Source organism: Bubalus kerabau, chromosome 5 (genome assembly GCF_029407905.1).
Source record: "Bubalus kerabau isolate K-KA32 ecotype Philippines breed swamp buffalo chromosome 5, PCC_UOA_SB_1v2, whole genome shotgun sequence".
Lineage (NCBI taxonomy): Eukaryota > Metazoa > Chordata > Mammalia > Artiodactyla > Bovidae > Bubalus > Bubalus kerabau.
In genome coordinates, this window is record NC_073628.1 from 123,943,367 (window position 1) to 123,958,034 (window position 14,668).

Genomic DNA, 14,668 nt, shown 5'->3' on the forward strand with positions numbered 1-14,668 from the left:
GAACACTTAAAATTTCTTTTTTTTTTTTGTAGAGCCTATAAATGAAATGCAAGTAACAATATACCAGGGATACTCTCAAACTGCTCAGTCCCAAGCAGATTTCAGCAGGTGCAGGACTCAGATATCATTCATAGGAACTCCTTCCACATAGCATTGCCACAAATCCCATGAACCAATTGCTGAGATTAAATGCCAAAGCTTTTCCATTTTTATTAAATATCATATTTAAAGAAAAGCACAGGGCTTCCCTGGTAGTTCAGTGGTTAGAATCCACCTTGCATTGCGGGGGACATGGGTTCCATCCCTGGTCCAGAAGATCCTATAAGCCACAAGCAACTAAGCCCATGTGCCGTAACTACTGAGCTTGGACTCCAGAGCCCGTGCTCCACAACAAGAGAAGTCACGGCAGTGAGAAGCCTGAGCACTGCAACTGGACCAGCCTCCGCTCTCCTTAACTAGAGAAAGTCCACAGGCAGCAACAAAGACACAGCAAAGACATAAAGTTAATACTTTTTTAAAAACCTACCTTATTTTAAAAAAAAAAAAAGGCACAAATTTCCCCCATTTCTTATACAGGCTATTCCAAATATCATTGCAACTTTATGTGATTATTCTGGGTCATAATCACAATTATATTTTGCTATCCTTTTCTAAAAACTACTTGGGAATGAAGTTGCACACGGACTATATGGATACAGGAATTTTACCATCTGGCTGCATGGTAGCTGCTACCTAAGTCTCGTTGTTAAGAGGTTCAGGAGAAAGCACGTGAATCAGCAATATCTATTATGAGACCAGCAGTGGGAGTGGCAGCCCAAATGCTATAGTTCTGCCACCACCTGCCCTAAAATAGCACCCCAAGACTGCTCCAACTTTACATTTACTGTGACTCTCTGTTACTTTGTTAGTTCTTTGCAAGATCAGTGCATCTGTCTCTAGCAACACTCTGGCTTGTAATCTGGGGCAGGCCAGGAAAAGCCTATTGAAAGCTGCATGCAATCCATTTCTGGTATGAGTTAATATAGTCAGAAGGGCTGTCTTCTATGAAAAACATATCTGGGCTCCTTGACAGGTATTTTGATGTGTTTGGGGGCCTCTTTGGACTCCTTCAGGGCTCATGACAGTGCTGGATGGCAAAGATTACTGCAGGTCTGACCATGACATAGCTTTGGGTTATTCTTTTCAAAAGCTAATAAAAGTCTGATACATCTCAGAAGATCTTACAAAAACAAACAAGGAGAGAGTGCACAAGAATTACTAGAGTGTAATGATTCTGTCATAGAGAAACTTACTTTGCTGCTATTTACTTCTTCCAACATTAAATTTAATTCTTCCGTTAGCCTGTTTTTCTCTCCACTAAATTCTTCTTTCAGTTCCACCGTTTTTTGTATCATTGCATGCATTTCCTTCTGAAGCTCAGTTTCCTTCACAGTCATTGTGTTTACCTGAAATTTCATCTTTCATTAGGATCTGCTTATGGTTGTCTGTTTGATCAAATTAATCACTGTGACACAGCATATTTGTGACATTCACATCCCTCCAACAATAAAATAAAACCCAGCTAATCCTCCTGTTACTAATCCACTCAACTAATATTCTCAAAACCGACTGATAAGCTTGCCTTTTCTTCTCTGCAAGATTTAACAAAAGACAGCAATAAGGAAAGGAATGACAAAGAAAGATAATATTAGCAAATCTTAAAATCCTTCATAGAGGTAATGATTTGAATTAAACTTAAACACCAGAAAGTATTTACGAGGCAGTGACTTAATCGATCAACCCTTGGATCTCTTATGTATTCTCTAGAGCCATGCTAAAACGCAAGAAACAGGATGATAGTTTGTTAAAACCAGTTAAAGCAGGATTGTTTGCATCCATCCCTACACCAGACTGAAATAGCCTGGTAAAGTTTGTCTAATTGTCTCTACCATAACTGCTATCACTTGCAAGCTATGCAAAAACTTGAAATTCTTGGAAAATATTGAGATATGATTGACTGTATTTTCTGGACAATCTACTTGTCCAATAAAAACTTAATTTGAAGGAATTACTTTCCTAGATCAGTAAGTATAGGGGAAATTTTTAACTTTTCTTTAGTAATTGAGTTTCTTGATGGCAGATCTTCCCTTTCATCATCAGCTAACAAAACAGGAGACTGCCCAAAGAGAACAGGGCTGAAAGCCCAAAATCCCTAGGAGGGACATGTCCTGGGAGCCATGAGGGTTCTGTTGGTTATAATTATATCAGTATCTTTAACAGTTATTTCTCCTAAAGGCAAAAATGGCAGGGCAGAGGCAAAAGTGATCTCTACTGATTCTGACTAATATGTGTTATACTCTCTACAGCAGTGGTACTCAACTGGGTATGGGTATGTGGGCTACTATTCTGATGTACTACAAGAAATGAACCATGTACAACCCAAAGCTGCTTCCCTGTCCAGGTGTCTCAGTGAAAACTGGGCCAATCCATAGAAGTACCCCATGGAAGTGTGTGCCAAAGCTAAGAATTACTCACTATTGGAGCCAAGTCAATATGCCCCATAGTTCAAGACCCCCAAACTTAAAGCCTTTACAAAGTTTGATCCTATACAGCAAATGCTGTCCAGAAGGAAAGAGAACTCACACAGTGGTTGCCCCTCCTCCTGACAACAGATTCAAATGTAAAGACATAAAGCCACTTACTTTATCAACAAAGGACATTTTTTCCAATTTTGTCAATTCAAGCTCTTTCTCCAGATTCCTGGAAGAATTCTGCAGAGCTTCTAAGGTGTCCTGCAAAGCATCATTTTTGGATTGCAGCACCTGAATCTTCTGCTCCAATTCCACCATCAGATTTTCCAGGTCTGCCTTTTGCTTCTTCCAAAGTTGCTGTTCTCCTTCCATCTGGGACAGTTTAGAGACAAGCTGCTCTTGGTCCCGAGTCTGACTTTTTAGTATACTGATTTCTTCATCCTTTTTCTCCAGTTTCTGTTTGCCACCTTCAACTTCTTGAATGAGGTCATTCACAGAAGACTGCAAAATCAGGTAATTACTTTTGGCATCATCAAGGCCCTGCAGCAACTGAGCCTTCTCATGTTCAAGGGCATCTACTTGACTACTCAGGCTCTGTTCTTTGACCTTCCAGGTCTCTTGGTCATTACACAAGGCTGCCATTTTCTCGTTTAGCTCTTCTAATTCTTTTTGCAGCATCTCCACTGCAGCTTTAGAGTCTTCCTTCATCTGTACTTTTTCTTGCTCTTTTTCCCGCAATAGGTTTTCAAATGAAGAATTTAATGTTTCTAATTCAGATACTCGACTCTGCTCTTTCTGTAATTCTTTAGTCAGATCTTCTTTTTCTGATCTTATGTTGACAAGATCTAATTGCAAACCTCTCAGATTTTGGTCCATCTCCTCCACTGTTGCTTTCAGGGTCTCTACTTCTGCTTTGGACTTCTCAGCCTCAAGAGTCACATGCTCTTGGTTTTCTCCTGATAGCTCGAGTTCTCTTTCAAGGTTCTCAACTGTATCCTTAAGGAAATCGGCCTGATGCTCACTTTCCTTCAGTTTTTCTAAGATATGGAGCTGCTGCTTTTTATCAGCATCTAGGCAGACTTTCAGCTTTCCAATGTTATTTCTCAGCTGTTGTACCTCCTCAACTGGGGAGTCCAGACTCTGTTCTTCAACCTTCCAGGTCTCCTGGTCAACACACAAGGTTGCTACTTCCTCACTTAGCTCTTTCAGCTGTGTTTGCAGCATCTCCACTGCAGCTTTAGAGTCTTCCTTCATCTGTACTTTTTCTTGCTCTTTTTCCCGCAATAGGTTTTCAAATGAAGAATTTAATGTTTCTAATTCAGATACTCGACTCTGCTCTTTCTGTAATTCTTTAGTCAGATCTTCTTTTTCTGATCTTATGTTGATAAGATCTAATTGCAAACCTCTCAGATTTTGGTCCATCTCCTCCACTGTTGCTTTCAGGGTCTCTACTTCTGCTTTGGACTTCTCAGCCTCAAGAGTCACATGCTCTTGGTTTTCTCCTGACAGCTTGAGTTCTCTTTCAAGGTTCTCAACTGTATCCTTAAGGAAATCGGCCTGATGCTCACTTTCCTTCAGTTTTTCTAGGATTTGGAGCTGCTTCTTTTTATCAATGTCCAAGTGGACTTTCAGCTTTCCAATGTTATTTCTCAGCTGTTGTACCTCCTGGGCAGGAGAGTCCAGACTCTGTTCTTTGGCCTTCCATGTCTCCTGGTCATCACACAAGGCTGCTACTTCCTCACTTAGCTCTCTCAATTGTGTTTGCAGTATCTCCATTGCACTTTTAGATTCTTCTTGAGTCTGTATTTTCTCTCGCTCCTTTTCTTCTAATAGGTTTTTCAGTGAAGAGAGTAGCGTATCTAATTCAGATGCCTGACCTTGTTTTTCTTGTAGCTGTTTCAAAAGATTTTCTTTTTCAGACCGTATTGTGACAAGGTCTAATTCTAAATATTTTAGGCGTTCAGTCATCAATTCTATTTGTGTTTTTAGGGTCTCCACCTCTGCTTTGCAATTCTCAGCATCAAGAATCACCAGCTCTTGGTTTTCCTCTGCCATCTGCAACTCCCTTTCAAGGGTCTCAACCTTGTCCTGAAGCGAGTCATTCCTCCGCTCACTTTCTTTCAGTTTCTCTGAGACATGGAGCTGCTTCTTTTCATCAGCCTCAATGCGGACCCTGAGTTTCTCAATGCCTTTTCTCAACTGGTGCACTTCCTCTTGCGTGGAGCTCAGCCTCACCGCGACCTCACCCTTCTCCATCAGGGCAGCCTCCAAAGCCTTGGTGACGGCCAGCTTTTCATGCTCCGATTCGCTCAGTTTGGTCTGCAGGCTTTCGGATTCCCGTACAAGTGAGTCTTTCTCTTTTTTCAGTTGTTCAATTTGGTTTTCCAGCTCACTTCTTACCAGAGACAGTGCCTGTGAGTCATTTTCCAAACTCTGAAGCCACTCTTGGAGATGCAGACACTCACTTTGATGAGATTCAAGCTCCCTTATTTTCTCCTTCATCTTTTCAGACATCTGATCTAGCTCTTGATTTTCTTTTGACAAAGTATCTAACTCTTCACGAAGCTGATCTCTCTCACTTGTGACCGCTGAGAGTCCTTCCTCAAGACAGGTTATAACTGTTTGTTTATTTTCATTGTCTTTTTCTAAATATAGTTTCTCTGTTTGAACTGCCTCTAAGCTGGCTTCAGCAGAGAGGGCGTGATGCTCCATGCTATCTTTCTCAGATTGAATCCTCTGTAGCTCATTTTCCACCTGGAGACATTTCTCTCTCCAGTTGTCAGTCACCTTGGCTACATCATCTTCAATACCTTCATGTGGCAATTTGCTTGTGACCATTTCTAAGTTGGAAGTGAGACCTCCTGAACTTTCTTCTCTCTGGTTATGACAAGAAAAGGATTCCAATTTTTCATTTAAATCTAATTTTTCTTTCTTAAGTTCCTCAACTATTTTTTCCAATGCCACACATGCTTCAATCTTGGTAGTTAGTTGTACTTCCAGTAAATGGAATTTTGAGTCTAACTCTTTGATTTCATTTAGCAAGTTTTCAACTTTTTGGTCACGCTCCTCTATGCCATGAAGTAATCTCAAATTCTCATTTGATGTCTCTTTTACTTTCAGCTCGAGACTCTGAATGGTTACCTGATTCTCCAGAAAATCCCTAGGCACCGAAGCATTAGGCCCAGAAAGGGACAGTTCAGAAATGCATCCTGAACAGCCCTGGGCTGGATCTTCCACTGGGGTCTCATGACTGCTTTCTGAGGACTGCTCTCTGGACCATTCTTCTGTAAGTTTGGTTGCACCAGTCTTTGTTATTTTCTCCATCTCTAGACTGAGGTCCTGCTGAACATCTTTTTCACAAATCTGGTGGATCTCATGCTTCGGGGTCCTCTCTTTAGTTTCTGAAGTATATTCTTCTGATTCTCTTATGTCACAGCTATCATTTCCACCCGGAATAGCCTGTCGTTACAAAATATAATAAGAATGCATCTTACTTTTCAAGAAGAATCAGAATAAATAGGCTTATTATTTTTTGGAAACTAGATACTTGTTTCTGCTGAACACATCTCTTCAAATGGCATACTGCCTACCAGATTCACGTCTCTCCATACAAATAGTCAACACAATTAAACAAACATTCAGGAAGTGTTCTCCGTGTGCAAGGTCCTGGGTATTTATCAAGAAGACAAAGCCTTCAGGTCAGTTTATGTGATCATCTAAATTGTGATGTAGTTACATTTCAAAATTTTTTTCCTGTTAGGAATATTTTAAGTAGCCAAATTTGAAATTTTCTTTGGGATTATCAAATAAGAGGCTAACAAATTCCAAATTAAATGGTCAGCTTCCATCTTCGGCATTTATGACGCTCTTCAATAAGAGAAGGCAGTAAGGCTTCATGACCAGATTTCCAGGTCAAGGACTTAATCACTTAATATAAGCAGCCTATATTCTTGGATAAATCACATGTTTAAACCTCCCCTTCTCTCATCTGTAAAATGGGGACTCTGGTCACAGTTGCTGTCACCTCTCCATGTGCCTCCTACCACCCTACAGAAGGACTTCAGTGAGGCTCACTGACTGTACACCATTAGTAGTTTAGCTGGTAGACTAGAAAAGACAAAGGTATAAGTAACTAAACCACTTTTTATTCAACAAAGAAAAAAGTGTCTTTTAGAATAACTGATATCAAATCATAGATTTGTACCCAAGCAAATTGTTAGAAAAGTATTCAGAATTACAAAATAAACACTAATATTTAGCTTCATGTCTATAACTCTGTAGAGTTATAGACTCTGAAAAGAGTAAGAGAGGTAAAAATTCTGATCACCTTACCATTCCTAAGTGCCAGTTTGAGATTCAATGTGTTTTATTAAATCACAAAGTAAAAATATACAGACATCCTCAAGAAGATATTCTGACTCTGTAACATGATTTTCTCAAGGAGACTTTAAAAAACATCTGTAGTAATGTCCAATATAATAATTTTTAAAGATGATGATGAGAGAAATTACCCCCCAAATAAAGGTGACACACTTTCCTAAAGTTCTGGCTTATTTTTTCAAAACTTTGGTATATTTTGCTCTTATTTCCTTAAACCCTAAAAATATTTTAATTTGGATTTAATGTCAATTTCAACAAACACTGCATGCCTCCTGGGCACTCGATTAGAGAAATAGCACGTCAGTCCCGTGTACTTACATCTTCTATGTCGGTGCCAAGCAGAGACCGAGAGCTTAAGTCCAGACCCTGCAGCTGAAGCCGCGCCACCTCAAGCTCAAGTGTAAGGTGCTCTGTGTGTCTCTTCTCAGCCGCCAACTTGGACTCCATCTCCACTGTCACATCTGTCAGCTTCTGCTGCCACTGTTCATTTTCTGACAAATACTGCTTCCTGAGGTCGTCGAGCTCCTCCCTCGAAGAACTCAGTAGCTCCTTGAGCTCTTTGATCTCCTTGTTTTTCATAATCCCTTGACTTTCGATTTCCTCTTCCAGCTGCTTGAGGGACTGGAGGTACGTCTGACAGAGGGTCTCAAGTTCTTGAGTGTTCCTCAGTGGCACAGAGGGGATCTCTTTCTCGGTCAGATTCTCCTCCTCCAGACTACTGCAAGAGACTTCCTCTACATTGGACTGGTTTGCTGAAACAGTCCCTTCTAGATTATTCAAAAGGGACGTTTCTGTTGTGTGCTCTAAAAGATCTTTGTAAAAAGAGGACTCTCCCAAACTTGCCTTACCAGGGCTGTCAGTCACACAAGAGAATGACAAGGACAGTAAATGCTCCTCCCCAGGTCCTGGTGGCACCTCCTTTACCAAGTCACCTTGAGAGCTTCTCAGACTCATCGACAAGACTGAATTTTCAGCCTTTAACGTGTCAACGTAGGACTGCAGCTCTGACATCTTAGAGCTCATCAGACAGTGCTGTTCGTGTAAAATTTTGTGTTCACTCTGTAAAGATGAAAATTTCTCCTGTAATTCAGCAAAGTGCATTTGAACCTCTTTGTTTGACACGGTCAAATGCTCATAGAAATTACTGTCATCCAAAGGATTTAAGTTCACAGATGTCTGCTCATCTTGTTGTTCACCAAATTCACCTTCTGGTGTTTCTTCCACTAACTCGCCTTGGAGAAGTCCATTTTCGTCATTTAATGTTTCAACTTCATTTACTAGTTTCCCTACCTCTTCTGCCGTTTTACTAGTTGCTGTGATATATTCTGATCTTGAGTCATTCAGCTCAGACATGAGTTCAGACTTTTCAACCTGCAGGGCTTCACACATTTTCTCTAACTCATTCAGCTTGTTCATGGCTGTCTGTAGAGAGCACTGCAGGTGGGCATTGTCCTGCTGACTTGTTGACAACTCATGAAGCATTGAAATATATTTTTCTTCTGGATCTATTTCAGAGTCTCCAAGGCCACTAATATCTTGTGACTGAGGATCTTGTTGCAAACCTTCAGTTTCTAATTCTCTAGTTTGTAACTCATGCTGTAGACACTCTTCCTTCTCACTCTTCTGAAGTTTTAATTCCATGTTTCTGACTTTAGATTCTACTTGCACCAGCTGTGCATTACAAGTGTCTGGAGAAGTATCTTTAACATCAAGATCCATCGGAAGTTGAAGGTGACATGTATTTATCTCCCTCTCTTCTTTCTCAGAGTCTTGAATTGGTTCCAATTCTAGACATTGATGCTCATGTTTCGTCTTCATTAATTCCATCAGGTGTTCATTCTCTTGTAATAAGGCACTAACTTCCTGCTGCATCTTATTTTGTTCTTCCTTTAAATTCATGATTTCTTGCTTTAAACCATCAGTCTCCCTCTTGGAGCTGTTTTGGATATCTGTAATCTCAGACTGCAGGGCTTGCTGCACTGTCTCCAACTCTAGAATTAAATTCTGGTTTCTTTCTTCAGCTAATGCTAACTGTGATACAAATGCTTGGTGTTCCCTTGCAAATGTTTCCTTTAGCTGTCCTAATTCATTTTTTCTGTCTTCACAAACACCCGTGCACTCACTCAGCAAGCATTCTAATTTAGAGTTCTTTTCCTGAACCGCTTTATATTTTTCACTAAGATCCTGAAATGCATTTCCTGTTTCTTCACATCTTTGTAGTAAAGTAAGCCATTCTTGTTTGTACTGATTAGATAACTCTGAAATGCTTTTGTCTCTTTCATCTATACAGTTTGAAAAACTCTCGGTTTTTTGGAGCAAGTTCATCTTCTCTTGAGTTAAGGTGGCATTAATTTCCTTGAGAGTCCCATTCTCTTGGGTCAACTCTTCAATGTCCTTTTTATTTAGAGAAATGATGGAATTCAATTCCTTTTTCTCCAAGCTCAGGGTTTCAGACAAAAACTGTAGCTCCTTTAGAGATTCCTGAAGTAAATGGTTGTTCTTTTTTAACTCTCCAATCTCTGCCTGCTCAGTTTCTAATTTTTCATTCAAAAGTTGCAACTCTCTTTCCTTGCTCTCCAGGGCAGCTAAAGTTTCAGCAACAACATTCTGATGAACAGAAGTGTCTTCTTGTAACTTACTAATGCGTTGGCTTGTTTCAGCCACAAAACTTTGATGCATCTGTTCTGCTTTCATGAGGTTTTCTTCAATTTCTCCTTTGATTTGCACCAACTCTTCACACTGCTTCTGCAGATCTGAGTTCATCTGCTTTTGCGACTCTAAGGAAAATTCAAGAGAAACAACTCTATTTTGCAACATGGATGAACTTTTTGGACTTTGGTCTGTTGCTACATGGCATCCGCTCCTTTCTGAAGGCACACTTTCTTGCTCTCCAATTATATTTGCAAAGGAATTGCTCGGTGCAGACTGCTGTTCAAAAGCCAAAGGACTTCTCTGATGAGGCTCAATTGTCACCGCAGAGGAATCTCTGGATTTTAGCAGATCCCTGAGGCTCTCAGATTCAGCATGCAAGTCTTGGTAACGCTGGTCTTTGTCCATGATTTCACTTGACAGTAACTGAAGCTTATGTTCTAGGTCTTCCACTTGCCCAGTGAGGTGAGAGATTTTCAGACACATATTTTCTATCTCCTTCTCGTGTTTCTGATCTGAGAACTCAGCTTTCTGTTGCAGTTCTCCATAAGCTCGTTTCTGTGTCTCTGCCTCTGCGGTTTTGCTGTCGATCACATTTTGAAGGTTCCTGATCTCCACGTTTAGATTTTCTCTTTCCATCTCCAGAGTTCTTACCCTCTCGTTATATTCATGACTTTTTATTTGTTGTGTCTTAAGACAAGTTTCCAAGTGATTAACTTTACTCTGCAAGCTTTCTTTTTCTGATTCCATCTGATTTAAAAGTTGTTCATTTTCACTTTTCCAGCGAGAAAACAGAGTTTTCTCTTCTTTTAATTCTTCATATTCTTTCTTCTTTAATTCCAAAGCACTCAACAATGCTTCAGATTCTCTCTCTGTTTTGCTTAACTTTTCGTTCAGTTGTTCAATGTGATGTTCCCTTTTCTTCAAAAGGTCTTGAGAACAATCTCGCTGCTTTTCCAGGTCAGCCAAGGCAAGCTTCAGTTTCTCTAAAGTCAAGGAATTCTCTTGCTGATTTATCTTTTCTTGAAGATCTCTTAACATGGTTTCCTGAGAGGTATTCTTAGCTATTAAAACAGAAAAAATATATTTTTAAGTTGTCATGGCTTTAATAAATACTTATTCTACAAGAATTCTAAACTCTAAAAAAAAAAACAGCTTAAGTCATGTAAAAATTGGCATTACTGCCTGCATACCTCCTTGAAAGTAAACCACCTGATAATTATCTAAGCTCATATAAAGAAAATGGTCCTTTTCAGGATGGCAATACATTTGTTTATCTTCTTTCTAAGCAGCATAACAAAGTGCTATTGTATAAAACACCAAGGGGTTATTTTCCTAAGCACTTGAAACTTTCTTTTATTCTTTTACCTTGTACATGCTTATGTATATTCATATTTTTGCCTTTTGGAAATAGCTATTCAAGGAGAGAAAAGTGTGACAAGAGCAGCACTAAAATGGAAATATCCCACATCACTATGCAACATCCCTGATATCTCAGAAAAGTTAATAACTTCTTTGCCATTTTAGCCAAAAATCCACAGGATCAAGCTCAAGTACAAGAGTATATGGTGCTACAGGGAATTATACTCAATTATTCTGTAATAACCTGTAAGGGAAAAGCATTTGAAACCAGATGTGTGTGTGTGTGTGTGTGTGTGTGTGTGTGTGTGTGTGTATAACTGAATCACTCTGCTGTACAACTGAAACTAACACAACACTGTAAACCAGCTATACTTCAATTTTAAAATGTACATTTTTTTCCCCAAAATATACATGGTTCTATGTATCAGCAACTCTGGAGACGAACATAGGAATGTCAGTGAGGAGCAATGGCCCACACCCCAGTCCCTCAGAGTCAAGGTGGTGCCTGTGAAGATGAGAGTCATCAGGAAGATGTCATAGACTCCATCACTGCCTGTTCTCTGCTTAAAAACTCCCGTCTGCCCACAGGCCCCTCCGAGTTGAGAATAACCACACTGCTTTCATTCAACAATGGGAAGTCTTAAAGAATCTCAGTAGATGAAAAAGGTAGTATGTATTATAAACTCAGGTGTTATAGCAACTGGACAGCAATTCCTCTTTTTAGCCCGCTCACCTCCGTCTACCTAATGAGAGTGGATGGCTGCTGGAGACAGCGCCACAGGGGCTATTTGCTTGTCAGAGCCTCAAGCGATGACACTGGTGACCAACGCTGAAAAAAACACCCTTTCTTTCCCTGTAGTATTCTGTCAAAACATCTGAGGATTGGTATTTCTACTTCCTGCCGTGGAAAACTGAAAGCCGTATGGGGAGGTTAGAATTTAAAATAGAAAAGAGTCAGAGAACACTCAGGTTAAAAGAAATCCAAGACGTGCAAACACCCCAGGGGAGAAAATAAATCTAAATAAAGACACATGGCACATACAAATAAGTGTGAAACAGTGGAATCATTTGCTGTACATAGCCTCATTCTGTGTCTATATAGAAAGTAAGGAAATAAAATCATTCAGTCAAGTAAGCCATCCAAAAACAATGGTCACTAAGGGCTGGGAAAACATGCATTTAATATAGAATTTCCCATTATAAGAGAAACGGTAATGGGCGAGTAGATGAGCCGTCTGGATGTAACTAACAAACACACTTGAGACACAAAATAGCATGCTGGGGAATGAGACAGCACCAACAATTTACTTTTGTATGCAAAATATTTACCCTTTTGGTTTCAAAGTGCTGAAAACCAGGCATTTGGGGACTCAGTGTGTTCCAATTAAAAAAAAGGCCCAACTATCACTCTAGAAACTAAAAAGTGGAAAAGCAAAAACTTTTTCCACATCAGCTGCTGACATCTCTCTGGGAGAAGATATGGAAAAATTCAAAGAAGTTTCTAATTGACATCCACCCTCCCTCGAGGGAACATTAGCCTAGAGAAAGAACTCTAAAACGCCACTCACCCTTCATTTCTGCTGCAAAATTCTGGCTCTGACTCAAACACTGCTTGGCCTTCTTCAGTTCTTCCTCCAGGTGGCAGACTTCTCGGGCCCTTTGCTCAGACTCACTCTTGAGGAGGCTGTTTTCCCTCTTCATTTCCTAAAAGACAGGTTTAGGTAGTTGTCTTACCTATGTCTTACAGATGCTCAAGCAACTCAGGACTTCTGCCTTGGTGGGACTTCTGTCTCATGGGACCATGTGTGCATCTCACTAGGAGAGGCACACTTGCCCTTCGAGCAATGACGTTAGTTTTATTTTCAATGAAACGATATTCTAAATAGAAGTCAGAAGCACAAAACCTAAAAACTGATTGTAATCTTTTTCCTTCAAGAAGTTTACTTTTTGAACTTTCCAGGTGTCCCTATGGTTGTTATAACATTCGCATATAAGGAAAACCCTTTTTACAAGCCTCCCAAAGACATAATCACTCCAAGTTTCCATCACGCCTAAATAATCAAATATATCTTTGCAAAGTTCCGAGGTGCTGACGAACCAAAAAAATTCATGTGATGATTTTTGATCTTTTTTTGTAAAACCATCTTAAGTTTCACTGCTATATGGGAATGTCTTTATGAGTAAATTACCATTAAGAAATGTTTATTAAAGTCTGCAATGTACAAGATGTTGCAATGGGCATTATGAAAGGTGCAGTTACAAATTAAGACAGAGTCTCTGCCCTCAGGACAGGTACCTCCCAGGGGGCCATCACTTAATACATGGCAGGATGTGTTATATGCTCAAGAGAGGTGAAGTGTGCTACGGGAAATGAGAGGCTGGAGCATGGAAGGATCAATTCTAGAGGGAGGAATCTGAGGCTTCCCAGTGAAGACAGGTCCTTTGGTGGGTACCTGAATAAATGAAGAGCCGTGCATCGATGTGCCATAGACTAGCAGACAGACACATGCAGCCTCATTCTATTTTCTAGGGAGACCTATTTTTCTTAGTCTTAAAACAAAGTAGTATTTGTCTGCCGAATAAAAATGCTTCTTATTAACCATGTGACTTGCATAATAAATATTATAAATCCTCTATCCATATTCCTCAACCCGCTGTTCAACCTTCAATGATGTTGCAGTTGTTAATTATTTCAACCTACATTGCATGGCACCTTCTGGATCACTGGGAATTGGCATGGATCATGACAAACCGGCGGAACTGAGCAGCCCCCACCCTTGGCGGGGTGTGGGGGGGCTCGTAAGCCGAACTTGAAAAGCACACAAACACACTTAGAAAAATATTCCTTTGAGAAGGGAATTTTTGAATTCTTAAAGAAACAGTTAAGACCCATCCTCCAAAAGCCTACTGCACCGTTAGAAAACAGATGGCCCTGGCAACGTGGTGCTGGAAGCCTGCCTTCAATTATCAGTCTGGTTACTACCAGCAGATGGGTACTGATGTAGCAAAGCCAAATTCAAGAGGGAGAATCTGGCTGGTACAAAGTACTTGAACACTTGCTGGCGGCTGCTGTGTTCGTGTATATATGTTCATTTCATCATCAAAATTTAAGAGCCCGCTGCACTTATATTTCTGTCTCCTTTGTCTTCATCCTCCCTCCTTTCCATGTGCTCAACTGAGACTCTATCAAATTAAGAAATCCACCAGAACTAAAGGCCCGCACCAACTCATGTCAAAACTGACATTCATACCAGTCATTGTGAAATTCTGCACAGGATGAATGATCACTAAGGTGCAAGGATGTGATCAACTTAAATGAGCATCATTCAACTACAGAATGTGTAATCACTTGTTTGCTCTTCAGACTCAGAATAATCACCACTCAAATTAGATCACAGATGTGAAAGGAAAAATACCTTAACGCACTCTAACGCAGGCAACGGGGCATTAGTAGTAGTGTTTCTTCCTAAAATTGAACAGCAGCTAGATTCTGTGTGTTCAGTGTTAAGATCAGCCAAATGAGCTCACATAAGAGAGCAACTAGAATGTAATCATCTAAGATACATTTTGCAACTTGTATTTTTTGCTCTAAAAAATCATTGAATCAAATGGCATCTACATCTAGAGGTGTGACAAGAAAGCTAAAGCTGGGTGTATCCCAGCAGGAGGAAGGAAGGTGAAAAGAAGAGGAAGGAGGGACCCCAGGAGGGAGGGGGACAACTTATGTTTATGTGTCTGCTCATCTCTATCCATCATGTCCAAAACTG

The 14,668-nt window shown here is 40.1% G+C and overlaps 1 protein-coding gene across 2 annotated transcripts in view; it reads right to left on the reverse strand.

The window, feature by feature from the left end:
* CENPF (centromere protein F) overlaps positions 1-14,668 on the reverse strand; it is a 61,974-nt gene that overhangs the window by 17,841 nt on the left and 29,465 nt on the right. For both annotated transcript variants that reach the window (XM_055582970.1, XM_055582971.1), the window contains exons 11-14: positions 12,470-12,605; positions 7,209-10,603; positions 2,682-5,969; positions 1,293-1,445 (exon numbers count right to left, since the gene is read on the reverse strand). In XM_055582970.1, the coding sequence (XP_055438945.1) occupies positions 1,293-1,445; positions 2,682-5,969; positions 7,209-10,603; positions 12,470-12,605 (6,972 nt within the window). The remainder of the gene's footprint in view (positions 1-1,292; positions 1,446-2,681; positions 5,970-7,208; positions 10,604-12,469; positions 12,606-14,668) is intronic.